The 16876-nt window shown below is 43.0% G+C and overlaps 2 protein-coding genes across 4 annotated transcripts; both read right to left on the bottom strand.

Moving 5' to 3' along the window:
• Positions 1-139: 139 nt before the first annotated feature.
• On the bottom strand, positions 140-6280 carry chadlb (chondroadherin-like b). Of its 3 annotated transcripts, none has more exons than XM_076298304.1 (9): positions 5992-6280; positions 5746-5780; positions 4993-5160; positions 4613-4807; positions 4144-4445; positions 3349-3847; positions 2425-3111; positions 1426-1592; positions 140-590 (listed from the first exon to the last, which is right to left on the bottom strand). In XM_076298304.1, the coding sequence occupies exons 3-9, from the start codon at positions 5158-5160 to the stop codon at positions 290-292; spliced, it is 2319 nt and encodes a 772-aa protein (XP_076154419.1). In that variant the 5' UTR covers positions 5746-5780; positions 5992-6280; the 3' UTR covers positions 140-289. The 3 variants fall into 3 exon arrangements, with proteins under 3 accessions (XP_076154419.1, XP_076154420.1, XP_076154421.1); XM_076298305.1 differs by having other exon boundaries at positions 5996-6280; XM_076298306.1 differs by lacking the exon at positions 5992-6280 and having other exon boundaries at positions 5746-5807.
• A 548-nt stretch (positions 6281-6828) lies between these two features.
• Positions 6829-16250, bottom strand: rangap1b (Ran GTPase activating protein 1b). The gene is made up of 16 exons (XM_076298310.1): positions 16180-16250; positions 15305-15428; positions 14994-15121; positions 14770-14829; positions 14498-14677; positions 14217-14351; positions 13866-14024; positions 13465-13578; positions 13251-13350; positions 13013-13097; positions 12721-12877; positions 12426-12530; positions 12156-12258; positions 8790-8878; positions 8286-8407; positions 6829-7859 (listed from the first exon to the last, which is right to left on the bottom strand). Exons 2-16 carry the CDS (start codon positions 15414-15416, stop codon positions 7781-7783), a joined length of 1728 nt encoding a protein of 575 aa, XP_076154425.1. The 5' UTR covers positions 15417-15428; positions 16180-16250; the 3' UTR covers positions 6829-7780.
• Between the last annotated feature and the right edge of the window lie 626 nt (positions 16251-16876).

The raw sequence follows: 16876 nt of genomic DNA, 5'->3' as shown, positions 1-16876 counted from the left end.
CAAATACCAGAATCTGTGATGGCTTTCTGCTAGTTAGTCTACACAGTAACATTGGTTTTAGGTTTTCCAAAGTACATTCACAACCAAATGAAAAGATACTGAAATAAATCGTGTTAACATTCCTCTTCCTAAAAACATTTAACCAGTACACACTATTAATGTAATATAAAATACCTTTATACACAAATATGAATGTAGTTTGGATTACAAAAAAAAGGATCTAGGTGTGGTTCCAGATGTGTGGTAGTGACTAAGCTGTGAATACATCTGTGCTGGGATCCTGTATGAGTTACACTGCCTTCCTCTTTTTCAATGTGGCCTGCTTTTCTGTCTGTGTTGTGTGAGGTTGGGTCTGCCTCTTGCCTGGCTTGGCTTTAGCCTTCATCACACGGACTACTTTTGGCCCGTTGAGGAGGGCCGGTTTGGGCTTGGTGGCCTTCGGGGGCTTGGAGGTGCGGGGGGCTTGTGTGGAGGGCGGCCTCTCGCCTGGGCAGCTCTTGAAGATGTGAACGTCCTTGACCCTTTGACCCTTGAGTTCTGGCGGGTGAGCGCAGGTGGCTCTGACCTTAAGGTTCACCTTGTCAAGCCACCTGAAACGGACACACACACACACAAAGGGCAAACAAAAGCATAAAAATCCATCAGAACATAGCCTCTTTAAAACTGCTCAGTACACCGACCACATACTGTGTAAAAGGAAAAAGTCTAGCTTGCTGTGCTTTTGGCTTGCTGTACAAGTTGTTTAATAAGTGAATTTAACAACTGTTCTAAGGAACTCTGTTTTTATGCTTTGTTATAAGGAACAGTTTGTCTGAAGGTCAGGTACAGTGTGTGTCAGCATCTACGGCCCCAAAGTGGAAGAGTAACACAGTGAGCTGTGGTGTATAAGTGCTGTACATACCTCAACCTCAAATAAAGCCAGCCTATGATACATAGTCCCCATATTGGTTAGATTCGATGTATCAAAATGGCCAAGGTTCAGCATAGCAATAATACTGAATTTACATTTTTGGAGGTTCTTTGCTAATTATTGCTCTATTCTATTCATAACACAAGTTTTAGCGTAGGGTACTGTTATTTTAGTCTTTGGTCTACTACTCTTTTCACTGACAGATAAATATTGTTTTTATGACATTATCTTGTTTCTTGAGAACGTGTTCTAGCTACTTTGTAATATATTGTGATGATTTACTACCAGAGAGTGTTGAAGCGGTGACCTCACTACACTGGAATGAACACATGTGGTGGGTCCCATCATGGTCCTGTACTGCGTCAATATGTCTACATATTTAGCAGAGGTGAGCTCACAAGATGTTTGTTTAGAGCTCGGTGGTGTGATCTGATTGAGGCCAAAACGGTGTCCTTTCTCATTTGTACCACTAGGGGACAGTCTACACTTGTGAGCTGTGTAAGTATGCAACTTACTTCCGTAGAGGCAGCAGTGGGCAGTCACAGTGAAAAGGGTTCTCTCCCAGGTTTATGACCTCCAGCCCAGTCAGAAGCCTCAGGTCAGGCACCTCCTCCATGTGGTTGCCCTCCAGGAAGAGGCTTCGCAGCCCAGACCCCAGCCCAGACAGAGAGTCCTTAGACATCTAGGAGAGGAGTGGAGAGGAGAGGGTGTTACAGAGGCAAGAAGGACTACAAGGACTTTCTTTGAATGTTAATGATGGTCTGTATATGATTTGCAGAACCAAGTAGCTCTTCCAATTGCGTGATACATAATATTTCATGATTGCAGGTGCTGTATCTGTCACTATTGTTGACAATTATGTTAAAAGTCCTTCTAGGCCCTTCATCCAGCAATTCTGCTCTAGCTCACCCTTTCAATCATGTTTCTTAGTAGTGTTTATATCTGTAAAGCTCTTTACTGTTTATTACTTAGATCAGGGAGTCGAGACCCCCTTGGGGATTGCATTTGGGGAGATCATTTTAATTCTACATTGAACCACCACCAAATTCATCTGTTTTGTTTAAATGGCATTTCCATTTCTAACACACATGCATACAAACAGCGTTGTTGTTCACACTAGGCAGTCAATACATTGGCAGTCTGACCTTAGCTAGGGTGTGTAAATTGGCAATAGTAATATTGCAGCCTTTGTGGGCTAATAGTTTTGTCATGATAATGTAGTCCTCTGTGGCTTTGTTGTAGTAGTATCTGTGCATTGTTGTTTATGGTCAGAAATTGCTGTTACGAACATGATAAAGCGCTCATGACACCGCTGATGGTTGATAACGTAGAAGTCTCATCCACTGTCTATGGAGATGGGTTCTCAAAAAAAGTAACATTGCTCCAACTCAAGTCTCCAATCTAAATGTGATCTAAAAGCACAGCCGTAAAGCTGTGCTCAAAAACTCAAAAAGAGGTTGAAAACCACTGACTTATACCATTGTAACTAAAGATGACATTCTGGTACCACCTACCTTCTCTAAACCCATGTTATCCAGATAGAGGTGTTTTAAAGTGGCCCCAACTGCCCGGAAGGCCTCAGCGGCCACCCAGCGGATGGGGTTTCCCGACAGCCGCAGCTCCCCCAGGCTGCTGGCCTTGGATAGAGCATCACTGGGCACGTCCCTGATCTTGTTGCTGCCCAGATGGAGGGTGTCGAGGTTAGGTGCCGGGTCAAAAGCCCTCGGCGAGACCGTGTTGATGACATTGGACGTGAGATAGAGCGCCCGCAGGTTCTCTGCACCAGTCAGAACGCCCGCCTCCAGCTTGGTGATGGCGTTGTTCTCCATGTGCAGTGCCAATAAGCCAGGCAGCAGCTTGAAGGCGCCCTTAGGGAACTGGGTGAAGCGGTTCTTCTCCAAGTGGAGGTAGGTGAGATGCGGCAGGCCCTTGAAAGTGTCGGGGCTGAGGGAGGAGAGGTCGTTCTCGGACAGGTAAAGGTAGATAAGGCCCTTCATGCCATTGAAGGCGCCCGTCTCCAGCTCGTGGATCTTGCAACGCTGCAGGTGGAGGGAAACCACGTCAGGAACGCCGGGGAAACTGTTGCTAGGGATGTAGTGGAAGTGGTTGCCACGCAGGTCCAGCAGGCGAGTGTCCGGAGCGAATCCGCGAGGGACTTTAGTGTGACCTTTGTTCTCACAGGAGGAATGGAAGATGTCAGCCTATGAAGGAAAACACTTCAGAGTCAGTTCTAAAAATCAAGCTCATTATCATTTTACTTATCAAGATCATATCCATCATCATCATCATCGTGACTAGGCCTGAACCAACAGTAAACTGGTATTAACCACTTTTGAATTATTGAATAATTTTTGAAAAATGTTTTTATGTATGTCTTTCAATTTTTCACACAAACACATCTGAACAGCTTGATCCCGCTATCCTGCTATGCTTCTCACCTCACAGTGGCAGTCAGCTGGACACTTGACCTTGTTCGGGGGTGGCGTCGTGGGCAGGGTGGCCCTCTCCTGCTCCTCCTGCTCGGCCTTTAGCATGGCCTCCTGGCTCTGGCAACGCAACTCCCCTGGCTGCACGGCCTCCAGGTTCTCCCCAGACAGATGCGGCGGGCCTCCGCAAGTGCCGCCCAGTCGCACCTTCTCCCGCAGGGCCCACTCGCGCAGTGGCCGCAGGTAGCAGCTGCAGTAGATGGGGTTCCCGGCTAAGTTGAGGCGCGTCAGCTTAGGGGAGCCTGCGGCTAGCGGCTGCAGGACGCGCAACTGGTTGTGGCTGAGGTCCAGGTGAGTGAGGCTTTTGGAGGGGAGCACAGCGGTGTTGGAGAAGTCCTGAAGGGACATGTGGTCCAGGAAGAGGTGGGTGAGTTTGGACATGGAGACGGTGTCCTCACCCATGTAGGTCATGGGGTTGTAGCTCAGATCCAAACGTGTCACCTCCGGAAGTCTAAGAGCGAGAAACAAGTATGGAAATGTATTGAAGGACAGTTTTAGCTTTTGAGTCGGTCAGAATAACTTCTGTTAAAAACATTAGTAATAAATATTCCCTTAATATCACTTCTCTCACATCCATTTGAACTGCAGAACAGTTTTCAGTCTTTTTGCTTGTAAATGTAAATTCATAGCCTCTTACACTTATACACATGAATACTCTTCACCTTAGTTTGTTTCCTTACAAAGTTGCCTACATTGTCTTTTACAAACTGCATTATTAACTGAATTCACATGAGCTGTCAAAATTACCTGGTCATAGTTTCAGTAGGGAAAAACTGGAGCTCATTGTGGTCCAAACTAAGTCTTGTGAGGGTGAAGAGCCCAGCAAGAGACTCAAGGTCCAAGTAATTGAGGGAATTGTGACTAAGGCGTAGCCACTTGATGTTTTGCAGGCCCTGAAAGACCATATTAGGCAGGTACACAAGCTGGTTGTGGGTGAGGGAGAGCAGGTTGAGGAAGCCAAGCTGAGAGAAAGCCCCTGGTTTGATCTCTTCTACCCTGTTCCGGTCAATAAGAAGCTGCTTCAGGGAGGACAGCCCATCAAAAGACTCCTAAAAAGGACCAAAGAAAGTTGAGGTATGAGGTGATGTAAAAACAGAACAATATGGGCGGACACTTCTAACAGTGCTAACATTTAACATTTAACACTTTTAACATTTAATCCCCTACACCTGCTTCTCCTTGTAAAATGAACTGATTATAAAAAGCAGGGTGTCACCTGGAGGAGAATTTCAATGTTATTGTTGGCCAGGTTCAGGAAGACAAGGCGACCCAGCCCACGAAATGCGCCCTCCCGCACCGTGCGGATGTTGCTGCGCTGCAGGGACAGGTGGGTAAGGTATGGCGTGTGTGCGAAGGCATTAGTGGGAAGCACCTGGATGTCGTTCCCTCTCAGGTCCAACTTCACTGTTATCTGAATTGAAAATATAGATGCTTCTTTATATTATGCGTGTGAACTAAACAAGAACACCTGACAGATATCACGCCATGTTTAAATTATTTCAGTGTTATAACATCAATACTGGAATTGCTTTAAAATTAATAAATAGAATATCCCCTACTGTTAAATAACGTGCACCACTTTGAATGCCATCTCACCTCATCAATGGTCGGAGGAACCGTCGTTAAATTCTTGTTGACGCACGCAACCGTGAGTTGTACTGCGTCACATACGCACAATTTTGGACATTTGGCTGAATGCGCCCCAGGAATCCCAAGTATTAACAACGCCATTACTGGCCACAGGGAGACGTACATTTCACCCATCTGTATAGGGGAAAGCAACTGTATCTGTAAAGTTGATCAAAATAAATAACTCCAAAATGTGTTATCTGTCTTAAAATAGATAACCTGTCTGAGATGACACGCAATTCAATAAATGCGTGATATTTCCCGAATCAGTAGTCTAATAATATAATCTACCGACACATTTGTGGATTAGCCTCATTTCTTGGCCTTCGCAAAAAATCTGGTATGCGTAGGAACACTACAAGGCACTGTCCTAGCGGCAGAATCAACAAGAAAGTCCACGACTGGACAAGGCTAACTTCCCAACCCAACACCAAAATCCACAAACATGCAATGTTTCTTATGAGTTAGATACATCACTGTTTGTCTGCTGACACTGAATATGCCTGTGTCATATCAGACATAAAACTTTGTTTAGTAGAATGTATGAATAAGATTTCTCTTTGCGCAAAAGCCATGCGCATGGAAAAATTCCCAATACGTTACGTAGAGATAGTACAATATCACTTCAAAATTAAAATAATCAACAGAAAGCCTATTTATCGGTAGGGAGGGCAGGCCTATACATTTTGCATACTTAGAACACGTTTATAAACAACTTACATTTGTGTCACCTGATGTTTACCGCAGCTGTCCAACTTCACGTGTTGTGTATGCATCCAGGAGAAACGTGTGGAATCCAAATTAGACAGGAGAAACAAATAAACAGCAACTACATCAGTAAAACCGAAAAAAAGTTTCAATAAGCTATACCTTAAAAAATGGCATATCCAGATATCTAAATCATGATCACGCAGACAAGCTTGACTTGAACAGGACAAGATATGGTTATGAACTGAAGAAACTTACGCACAAGATATGGAAGCCCAGAGAACTTTTAGTCGGTAAGGTATGTGTGCGGTGTCCCCCTAGGGAGTCCACCTCAGTCCACAGTTTAGCTGGCAGCGGCGGGTTTGCACAAAGGCGCGCAGTGTTTTCTCACTGGGCACTCACTCGCGGCTGCCGGGTGTCTCTTATAAATAAACCATAGAACACAGTACGTGGTACTGGCGGTTATATTCTGAATTGAAAACGTTTTCCTTGTCACTTTTCTTTAACGTGAATAAGCTATACTGCACAATATACCAGTAGTGTAGAGTAACAACAGTGTAACAAATACCTGGTCCCTGCAGCAGCCTTTCTTAGAAAAAAAGTTGTCCCCTACAAAATGAATAACTGAGCTTGAATTGTCAGTTTTGGTTTAATATGATCTCGCCAGTCACAAACCCTTGGTCCCCTTGCAGCCGTATGCTCTCTCACATTGTCTGGTCTGCACAACAGCCCTCCCTCGGCCGTTCCCCATCTAGAATAAACTTCTTTTATCCTCCATTCAGGCCAACCAACGCTCGCTAGATCCATCCCTATGCGCGTTCAAAGTGCTATAGAATTCTGTCTCTCGGCCTAAGAAAACAGCATTATACAATGTCGACTCCAGAGAAGTGAAAATATGCTGCAGACATAAGTCGAGCCAAGAAGACAACCAAAAAGTTCAGCAACCATGTCATGGTGGTACAGAGCTGTTTACCCATTAGTCAGCCTGGAGTTATTTGATATCTGTTCATGAAGAGGAAATCTAAATGAAACCATTCAGGTCGTTTTACACGTATTTTACACTTTTTACACAAAATATGAAACAATTTGAAGATGTAAACTCACTTGTATCCATTTAATTGAGTGGTACTGAGCATGTCAAAAACAACAAATATAAACCACACATTCACCATGTGTCAATACAAATGTAATATTGTAATAGCTTGATAATGTGCACAAGACAAAAGTACCTCTTCTACTTGATCCTTCTTGTAAGTTAGGTTATATTCTACAAAGGTATGTAGCAGCCACCTTGTTTAATTCCTCTCCCTACTGCAGTCACCTGAGTACATATTTTGATATTGTCAAATGCTTTCCAAAATGCATATGTACACACACATAATTATTTTGAAGACAAATGTTGAGAAAAAGGCAAATTGGAATGTGTAAATGACAGTGCTGCACAATAGAAAAATGCAAAATGGTTAGTAGTCACCTTTGTTATGTCTTCCCTGTTCACCTTAAGTCTATTGCTCCACTTTTTAATATTTTTCCCTTTCATTATAAAAATATACATTAAAATGTAAAAAAAAAAAAAAAAAGACCTGCATTGTTGATTAAACCCAAACCATCCCACAACCTGATCTACAGTTCCTATATAAATGAGGCACTTTTCAGTCTCTTATCGTCCGATCTTTTCTGAAATGTACATTAACAGATGGACGATCCTCAAAGTGACCTGTATTTAAGGTTTGCTACAAAGGACACTGAGATGAAGCAGAGAGTTGTGATACAAAATGTGAAGGCATATGTCCTTATAGCATGAATGTATGAGTGGTTGTCACGTCTGTTATTCACAGGGCATGGGAGGGTTTCAGCTCGGGTGCGTAAAAAAAAAAACAGGTCTTACTAAACTCATCACCTATACAATTCAAATGCTACATTAAAAAAAATAAACCACAGGAAATCTCAAAGAACTCTCAAATGTCTTATTTGTTGCATTTAAGCAGCCTTTGTGGAGACCTGCAGTCCAATGGCTGCCAGACTCCTCTGCACTCTCCGTGCTCTTTTAAGAAGCCGTCCTTCTGTCCAGTGCTGCCTGGAGGGCGTCTCGGCCACTGCTGCAGCTGCTTAAGGCCTCACCATATCTGTGGGAACACACACATTTTACCATGGGGAACTATGTGAACACTGACTACTAAAGCCCTTAGTCATACAAGTGCAAGCTGTAAACTAAAAGCCAGTAGCAACATTACAGTTGGTACTGATAAAAAAAACTGCTGATATTTTTCACAATGTAATTTGCGTTGTACTGTTCAAGCCTTTCTGAACAGAAACAGCACAATGTTTTTATTCATTACATTTGAGAAGTATATTCTGGTCCACCTGTAGATATGTAGTTGACGTTGATGCAAACATTAAATAAAAAGGTGAACAGCTGTCAATACCTAAGACTTGAAAACATATATATTTGTCTGAATGTCACTTGCCGCTCACATTTAAAATCTATGAAATTAACCCGAATTCAGTTCATATTTGTTGGTATACAATATGGAGTGACTTATTTGTCTTACTTTGAAACAAAGGTCTGCAGCACATCTGCGTGGTCCCGAGGGAAGTACTCCTGCTCCACAGAATGAGTCAGAGCCAGCAGGTGACCAGGCATCACGCACGCTTTCTGAACCTTGCCCTCTCCCTACAACAATAAAGATGCTTAGATGGAGAGCTCAAAGCACTAAAACTCACATAATAATCCAACAGGCAAACAGATCAAGTAACAACTAGTAAGGACAAAACCTGATTTAGTGCAGGTAGGTTTCGACAGACCAAGAAAGTAAGCTTTTAGTAGGTACATGAAATCACCTTCACTGACATTTAGCACAGGACCGTTTGGAATGGGTTCCATTACAGTTAATTGCAAGACTACAGTAATATATAATATGGTAATACATACCAATCAATGCAACTATATAGAATGATACAATATATAAAGTTAATCTAATTATTTACAAATCTCCCATGTTGGATGAGTTGAATTACGTTTTGTGCACGCAGTAGTCAAAGCAACATTAAGTTACCTTCAGCAGCCCCAGCGTCACCAGAAGGGAAGAGAGGAAACTGTAGGACTGGAAGCATGAGCCACACAGAGCTTTCTTCAAAAGGGCATCTGTTGGACAAGACAGTGATCTTAATCATTCAGGTCCATCACATTCATCATGGCATTCAAAATAACTGCATTTAGTTTTTACTTTTGATGTTTAATATAATCCATTCCAGACCCATTTCAAATAGAGGACATTTACATTTATTCATTTAACAGATGCTTTTAGCCAAAGCATTATATTCAATTCAATTATATTAAAAGGCCAATTGTCCCCAGAGCAACTCGGGATTAAGTGTCTTACTCAAGGGCACAACAACAGGCGCTGTGAATTGGGGAATCTTTTCTGGCCACTGCATGCTAACCCGTCTCCTTAACCAAAAAAAAGATGGCATTGTTGAGCATTTGTGGCTGCAGTGTAGTAGCTTGCTAAGTAATTAAATACTCTTCCAAAAAAACAGTGAGCATGAGGCAATACAGCGAGTTATCTTTCATTTGGATTCACTTTCAACGGGGATCAGACTGCACCGACACCGTAATGCTTGGTCTGTGAGGAAAAGCTATCCAACAGTGCCATGGTCCCAAGCAAGCTTAAACGTCATCTCCTAACTAAACACCCGTCACTTCAAAGCAAGAACACCGAGTACTTTGTTCGCCTGCCTGAACATACTCAGAAACAGGTAACTTTAATGAGGAAAAGCACAAAGATGTCTGAGAGAGCTCTCAAAGCTAGCTACTTAATAGGTGAACTCCTAGCCAAATCAAAAAAGCCACACACTATGGCAGAGACTTTAATACTACCTGCCTGCAAAGCCATTGTGCCATATGTGTTGTTTTGGAAAAGATGCACATTACTGGGGAAATTTGCATTGCAACTTGATGACTCTACGGACATTAGTGGACATGCTCAACTCTTGGCCAATGTGCGTTTTGTAGATGGAGATGCCATCAGAGAAGACGTCCTATTTTGCAAGAAAAAACAACAGGAGAGGACATTTTTCGGGTCACATCAGAATATCTTCAGTGGGAAAACTGCGCTAGTGTCTGTACTAACGCAGCAGCAGCCATGGTCGAGCACACAAAAGGCTTCGTTAACAGAGTGAAAGAGAGACACCCAGATGTGATTGTTATGCACCGCTTTCTGCACCGCAAGGCACTCGTTGCCAAGACTTTACCAGCAGACCTAGCTCCATTGTCGGATGATGATGTGCACATGGTAAACTTCGTACAGACAAGACCTCTGAAAAGCCGCATATTTGCATCTTTATTTGAGGAAATGGGAGCGGAGCATAACGCCTTATTGTTCCATACGGAGGTCCTATGGTTGTCGCAGGGCAAAGTGCTGGCCCGTATGTACGAGCTCCGGGAGGAACTAAAAGTGTTTCTGACTGATGAGAGTTGCCATAATGCAGAGCTGCTGGCAAGTGATGAGGCTGGCATACTTGACAGATATATTACAGCATTTAAGTGAACTGAACACAAGAATGCAAGGCCGAAAAGAAAACCTGCTCACAAGCACAGACAAAATAAATGGATTTCGTTCAAAGGTGCACCTCTGGCAACAACATCTGGAAAGTGCCAACCTTGACATGTTCCCCCTCACTCAGAAATGGCAAGGAGATGTTAACACTGCTGCACTGTGTGAGATAATAGGTAAACATTTAAAATCTCTGCACTGAATGTCTCGACTGGGTTAGGGACCCATATAGCTCAGCAGCAAAGGACATGACTTTGCAGGAGCAGGAGGAACTAACTGAACTGAGATAACACCGTGGTTTAAAGCTAAGCTTTTCTGATCTACCTTTCGACAGTTTTTGGTTGACTGCTGCCAAGGAGTTCCCCATTCTGGCAAACAGAGCTATTTTGATATTGCTCCCATTTTCCACAACATATCTACAGTATGTGAGCTGAGCTTTTCAAGCATGACTGCTATAAAAACTAAAAACAGAGACTGAGAGCTGCTGAGGAAGAGCTTTGTGTGTGCCTTTCTTCAGTTCCTGCCAGGATATCAGCTTTGTGTTCATCTAAATAGGCCCAGATTTCACACTGAGTGAATAAAAACAAATTGAGAGATTAAATTGACATCATTGTGTGTCACACAGTGTGTCATTTTCTAATATTTTGGTTGGTGGTGTGCCGCAGGATTTTCCTAATGTAAAAAAATGTGCCGTGGCTCAAAAAAGGTTAAGGAAAACCCACTGATTTATGTGGTAGAAGTGTGAAATATATATTTTTGAAATTAGTGCCTTGACCGAGAAAAAGCCGAAAATGTATTTTTGGCTCATGTGGATGAAAGCCAACAACTCCCAGAATTTACTGCCCTTTGCTGCCCTGCCAGGCCACTCCCCCGGAAAGTACAAGAGGGACTCATTAATGTCACATAAGAATTCTAAAATTAAAACGATCATTGTTTTATGTTGCACTCAATCTTGTGGCCATATATTGTTCTTCATATGGAAGTTTTCAAAAATCATGTGTTTTGCGAACATTAACAGCACATCATTGTTGCCTATTTGCACGAAAGTCACGCATTTTACATTTCCATGTCAGGTGTCCCCGCGAATTGACAGCATAGACTACCATGTCCGACATTAAAATAATGTCCAGTAGCAGCGAAAATTGCTGAACTTTTTTACATCACATCACAAATGAGTGGTTATGGGCTAGGTTGATGCAGGCCCTTGAGACCAACATACCAAAACATTTTTCGTCATCCTCGGTGCCACGGCTGTCGGTAGTTTAAACTAGCCTATGTAAACTTCGGAGAATTTCAATATTTTTGAACATATTGTGAATGAATGGCCGTCACAAGTTGTCGTTAGCTGTAGCCTAGTAGATGCCAGGAGTGTTTATCACAACAAACTTCCAAGATGCAGTAGGCAGCTGTGCATTCATATTAGACAAGTGGTAAAAAAGTTAAAACGATCAAAAGTGTTATGACACTTATCCTACCCTATACATTTGGTAGATTCAACAGAGAACCATTCCTGTGAGAGTAGGCCTGCGAAAAAGCACCACCTATCCACAAATCTAGCTAGGTTTATTTGTGTTTGCAGTCATCCTGAAATATGCGTAGCAGTGGCACCGGATTTTAAACACATAACAAGCCCACGTTGCATGCAACGCCTGTGCGCCTACTTTGGGGGACTCAGATGATGCTGAAAAAAAAATCAAAACACGTTTTTTTCGCGCCACGGTAATCCACCGAGGTAAATTAAGATAATTACAATCAAACCAGGAATTGTTATTGTCCAGAATTTTATCGTGGTTACACCGGTAACCGTTACATCCCTACTATGCATCTTGTTCAGACACTGTAGGTCCACTGCTGTAGCTCTCTTACCTGTAGTGTCCAACACAGCTTTCTTCACTTCAGGCTCCTCTTCATACACAGAGGAGATCTTCAGAAAAGCATCTGTAATCTTGCTACAATCGGAGTAATCCACCTTACAGAAAGAAAGAATGACATCATGATGATTCTGCATTCACTGAATTCCACCATTAATGAAATAAAAACAAATTGCTATTGAACCTCTGTGCATTGCCAAGGGTGTCCTGAGTTTTACTAATGTCTTTTCTATGTATTGGTCTCAGCGCAAGTTCCACCTCTTACCTGCTGCTCAATGAGAAGGGTTCTTTTGGCCCCAAGATCCAGAAGCTTCTCTGCTGTGGGTGAGGTAAGGAAGGCCTGGAGGTCTGGACTACAGGCGGGGGACACCTGGGACAGAGGAGGACCACACAGGGTCAAATGGGAGTTAGTCTTCTAGAGGGAGATTTTAGATGAGAAACAAGAACCCCCTGTAATTGCAGGTAATTGCAAATACCTGAACCATGCTTCTGATTTCTGTTATGATGACTTACATGACAGTTCTGAAAGTGCTCTTTGGATTCCCTGACCAAGTGCTTACCCGGTCTGATGGCTTCACGGGGCTGCCGTCGCCATCACTGCTACCTTGTGATTCGTCCAGACCATTCTCCTCCTGCTCCTCCTCATCATCACTCTGTTCCTCTATTTCTTCATCATCGTCTTCATCGTCATCTTCATCTGGCTCACCCTCATCATCACTACAGAGAAGGACTTCAATTATACTTTCAGACACCAATGTACAACAAACATACACACATTTGTATACAGCTGTCTGTAAATAAATCACTGCACCAGACAGACAACCATAAGACAAGCAGAGAGAAAGATTTTACCTGAGTGAGCCCAACATGTCTGCCATGTTCATGCTCTCCATAGCTTCTCTTACTGCCTCACAGCCTTCTTCACCAAAGCAGTTACCTACACACACACACACAAATATGCTCACCTAATTGTCAATGACACAAGCTCACAATACAGTAAAAATGCCAAGATATTAGCAATGAAATTAATCCAATCACTATGCCACTGATTTTTTCCTTTATTTAAAACTGGCTTATGACCATGTCATACCATTTAAATCCAACTTCTCCAGCTGGGGTTTGTCTTTCACACATCTGGCTACCACTAGCGCCGCAGCCTCTGACAGCTCACCAAAGGACAGGTTCAGTTCCTGGACAACAAAGTCATACAAGTGCACAAACAGGTTCACATCGCAAAACCCTCACCCAGGTTTTATGGTCGTTTAAAACAAACTGGGTCGTTTAAAACAAAATGTGTTTCTGACCTTGAGAATGGGCAGTCCTTCCCTCAGCGCAGCAGCGATGGCAATGGCTCCTTCTGACCGCACCAAGCAGTCCCCAAAGTTTATGACTTGGACATTGCGAAGGTGCCTGAGGGCCTTAACACACAGCACAAGCAATCAAGTTCAAATGGTTACGTAGCCTAATACAGTTCAAGAACATATCAACCCTTATAGATTGGAGCTCTATTTTGCATTAGTGAATGTATGCTTGAGAATGCTGTATTGGTCAGCCCAAGTTTGAAACCCAAATAAAACGCTTGTGAGTCCGGGTCATTTTAGATAAAACCCTGGTAATTCCAAATGCACTTTACTTCTTTTTTTTTTTTTGCATGGCTGGTAAATGCCCAGTCGTATATTCATGTGACATCTCTCCAGGCCCTCACCTGTGCCATTGGCAGTGCCCCTCTCTTGGTGAAGGTGTTGTCATTGAGGTTCAGCACTCGTAGATCAGGGTTGTGTTGCATGGCTCCAGCCAAAGCTGTTACACCTTGGTGGTTGATCCCATTTTGAGGCATATGGACTTCCTCAAGACTCCCCATCAACTGAGACAGACAGGGAGAGAACGACAAAGAGAGTGAGCAAGAGGGGGGAGAGAAAGGACGCCGGGTTAAGGAGGAACCATGGCATAATAGAAATGTCAAGTGGGATATTTTACAGCATTATCTAAAACTGACTGTGGCATCCAAATCCAATTGTGGCATCCAAAAAAGACAAATCAGACAGCAGATGTATACCTGGAAGGCCTTAGCAAGTGCAGTGGCGCCTTCATTCTCCAAGCGGTTCCTGCCTGCTATGAACACCTTCAGCCTCAGGGGAGCACCAGCGTCACTGGACTGCTTATGACACTCAATCAGTGCGCTTGCTAAGATCTGATACAAAAAAACAATACAAAAAAATGCAAACACATAATGGATCTCGCGTTACACCTGATATACATAACCCTACATAAAGCTGTCCATATTTTCGCATTGGACACTGCTGTTGCTGCCACCTTAACACACTGTTAATGCCTCACCTTGCCTCCTCCGATACCCATGCCACAGTTGTTGAGTTTCAGTTCGCGAAGGGTGTAACAGGCTGGACTTTTTAGAAGGGTCTCTATGCCCTTCACTCCGTCTGGCCCAAAGGCATTGTCACTCAGGTCCAGTTCAGTGAGTCTGGCTCCTGATTTTATCAGGGCACTGCCCAGCGATTTCTATGGAGGAGAGCGAGAGCGGGTGAGAACTGCTAATGACCGGTTTCTCACCGGTTAACATCAGACTGAAGCCAAACATATCATGGACTCACCAGGGCAGCAGGGATTTCAGACCGAAGGCGCCCTGTGAACATGTCACTCCAGCTACATCTCTGCATGAGAAAGGAATAAGAATTGCTAGTTGAATAGCTTATTGAATACTAGAATAATGTATTCACACAAGCATGTCCCAATGACCCAGAAACATTCCCCAGTTGATTTAAATCACTAATCATTACTAACATAATAGAATGTAGTGTTTGCATGCAAAACATACCTGCAATTCACTTTTATTTTCCAGAGCCTCAGCAATCGATTCTGCTGCCTCAACCCCAATGGTGTTTCCTTCAAGCCTCAGAGCTCGTAGCCCTTGGAACTCCTCTATGGCATGCGCTATTTCAGCAACTGTTGAGGGAGACGTGCAGCAGTATGACAACAGTAACCCCAATGACTACAGAGTTACTTACATGTTGCTAATACACCGTATCAGTTGTTCTGTACACGCCTGCGTCGGAGTTATACTCAGCGAAAGAAAACAAAATAGATCACAAGATTGAGGCTACTTCATTCTAAAACTTCCTCTCTTACCGGATTGGGCATTATCTAATTTAAGGCCTTGTCCCTTGTAGCTCAATTCTCCATCACCCACATGCGTTTTGGCCAGCGCCTCTGTCAACTGGGCGATATCTTCAGACGCCATTCGGTCAGCAACCTGTCACACACGTACCAAGAGGATGTGTTAAAATGCAATTCACTGATAAGTGGCTACATCATAGACACATACCGTCTATGGGCTAAATTAAGTAACGTTAACGCTAGTCTCTCACATTACTATAGGTGTTAACGTTAGCACGTTGTCTAATGATGGGCAATAACAAAATAACAAGTAATTAGGTTAACTCATGAACCGTTAACGTTAATTTAGCCGTAAATCGACTATAACAGATGTTGCAACATCTGGACTTATTAGCTTATCGCAGGCAAAGCGCTAGCACTTGCCTAAGGTTTCCTCGTTGACCAGGCTTCGGGCACAATGACACCCACATTAGCTGGTTACTGTAACATTAACCATCTGTGACTAACGTTATAACTTAACGTTAACAGCTAGCAGGCTGATGGATCGATTAACGTTAGTGTTATGAAAAGCGTTCAATTCTAATTAGGCAACAAAAATGAATACCAATGTTACATTACGATTAAGGGAAATCATTCATTAGATTACTGCATCATATAATAACGTGTTAACTGCTCAGCTAAGGTTAGCTAACACTAGGTACCAGCCCAGCTAGGTAACGTTAGCAAGCTAGCGCTGAAGACATCTAACCTATACAATTGACAACTTTTGACGACATAATTAATGGAGCGACTAATATATTACATCGCATGGCTTCCCTATTAATTGATTTTCTATTTCATCAAAGGTGCATGAGCTACTTAACATTATAACAACCACTCAAACTCACCGGTTACCACGAAGAATGGTTTTAAAACGACACCGTTCTCAGACCTCGCGGTTTCCTCCCGCGCGTTCTCGTAACAGGTTGAAAACTTCAGCAGCGTGCACCATGGTGCTCACGAGTCACGCAGGCATTAGGAGGGGCTTGCTTGAGGTGGGGGGGAAAAAACATTAAAATAAGATCTAAAATTAGGCTAGTCTAGTTTTACTTGGTTAATATGAGTATGGTAAAATTATCCAAAACAATTCAAATGTGTCCAATAAATTGACGTTTAAAATTGTATACAGTCAAGGTCAATTAATTTAGCAGATGCTTTACATAAATTCATTTTAAGGCTAAATGAAATTTCAACCCAATTAAAATTGATTTAGGCCTATTTCAACTAATTATATCAATTTAATCGGGAGGTCTATGTCAGAGGAGGAGTGCCGGTGTGTCCCATAAGTGTGTCCCCTTTTTCCAGATAGGCTACTTAACAGAGCCAAAAGTCCTCATCACTCCAAGATGACCCCTGCATGTAGATAACCCTACACCTCAGACCTAAATTATTACAGATTACAGAATTAGAAACTCCTTCCAATACAACCCTTCAAGGCTAAACCCTGTTAACATGTGATAGGTCTAAAATGTCTGGGGGGAAATGCAAATTCTACAGCTGACCGTGCATGTTATTATGTCCGCCTCGCAAGCGAAGCGGCGGTTT

This window comes from Alosa pseudoharengus, unplaced genomic scaffold (assembly GCF_046254945.1).
Source record: "Alosa pseudoharengus isolate Yale_2024_CS ecotype anadromous, Long Island Sound unplaced genomic scaffold, YU_APseudo_1.1 YU_APseudo_1.1_scf_21, whole genome shotgun sequence".
NCBI classification, from domain to species: domain Eukaryota; kingdom Metazoa; phylum Chordata; class Actinopteri; order Clupeiformes; family Clupeidae; genus Alosa; species Alosa pseudoharengus.
This window is presented reverse-complemented; position numbering and strand designations above follow the sequence as displayed.

What these genes read in the sequence shown, in the direction of transcription:
- chadlb (XM_076298304.1), bottom strand. Translation starts at nt 5,160, where the DNA reads ATGGGTGAAATGTACGTCTCCCTGTGGCCAGTAATGGCGTTGTTAATA. An exon ending in TTCCTCCGACCATTGATGAG is followed by an intron (nt 4,808 to 4,992) that starts GTGAGATGGCAT and finishes TTTTCAATTCAG; the next exon opens with ATAACAGTGAAGTTGGACCT. An exon ending in CAGCTGACTGCCACTGTGAG is followed by an intron (nt 3,112 to 3,348) that starts GTGAGAAGCATA and finishes TTTCCTTCATAG; the next exon opens with GCTGACATCTTCCATTCCTC.
- rangap1b (XM_076298310.1), bottom strand. Translation starts at nt 15,416, where the DNA reads ATGGCGTCTGAAGATATCGCCCAGTTGACAGAGGCGCTGGCCAAAACG. An exon ending in TGGGTATCGGAGGAGGCAAG is followed by an intron (nt 14,352 to 14,497) that starts GTGAGGCATTAA and finishes TTTTTGTATCAG; the next exon opens with ATCTTAGCAAGCGCACTGAT. An exon ending in GACATGTTGGGCTCACTCAG is followed by an intron (nt 12,878 to 13,012) that starts GTAAAATCTTTC and finishes CCTTCTCTGTAG; the next exon opens with TGATGATGAGGGTGAGCCAG.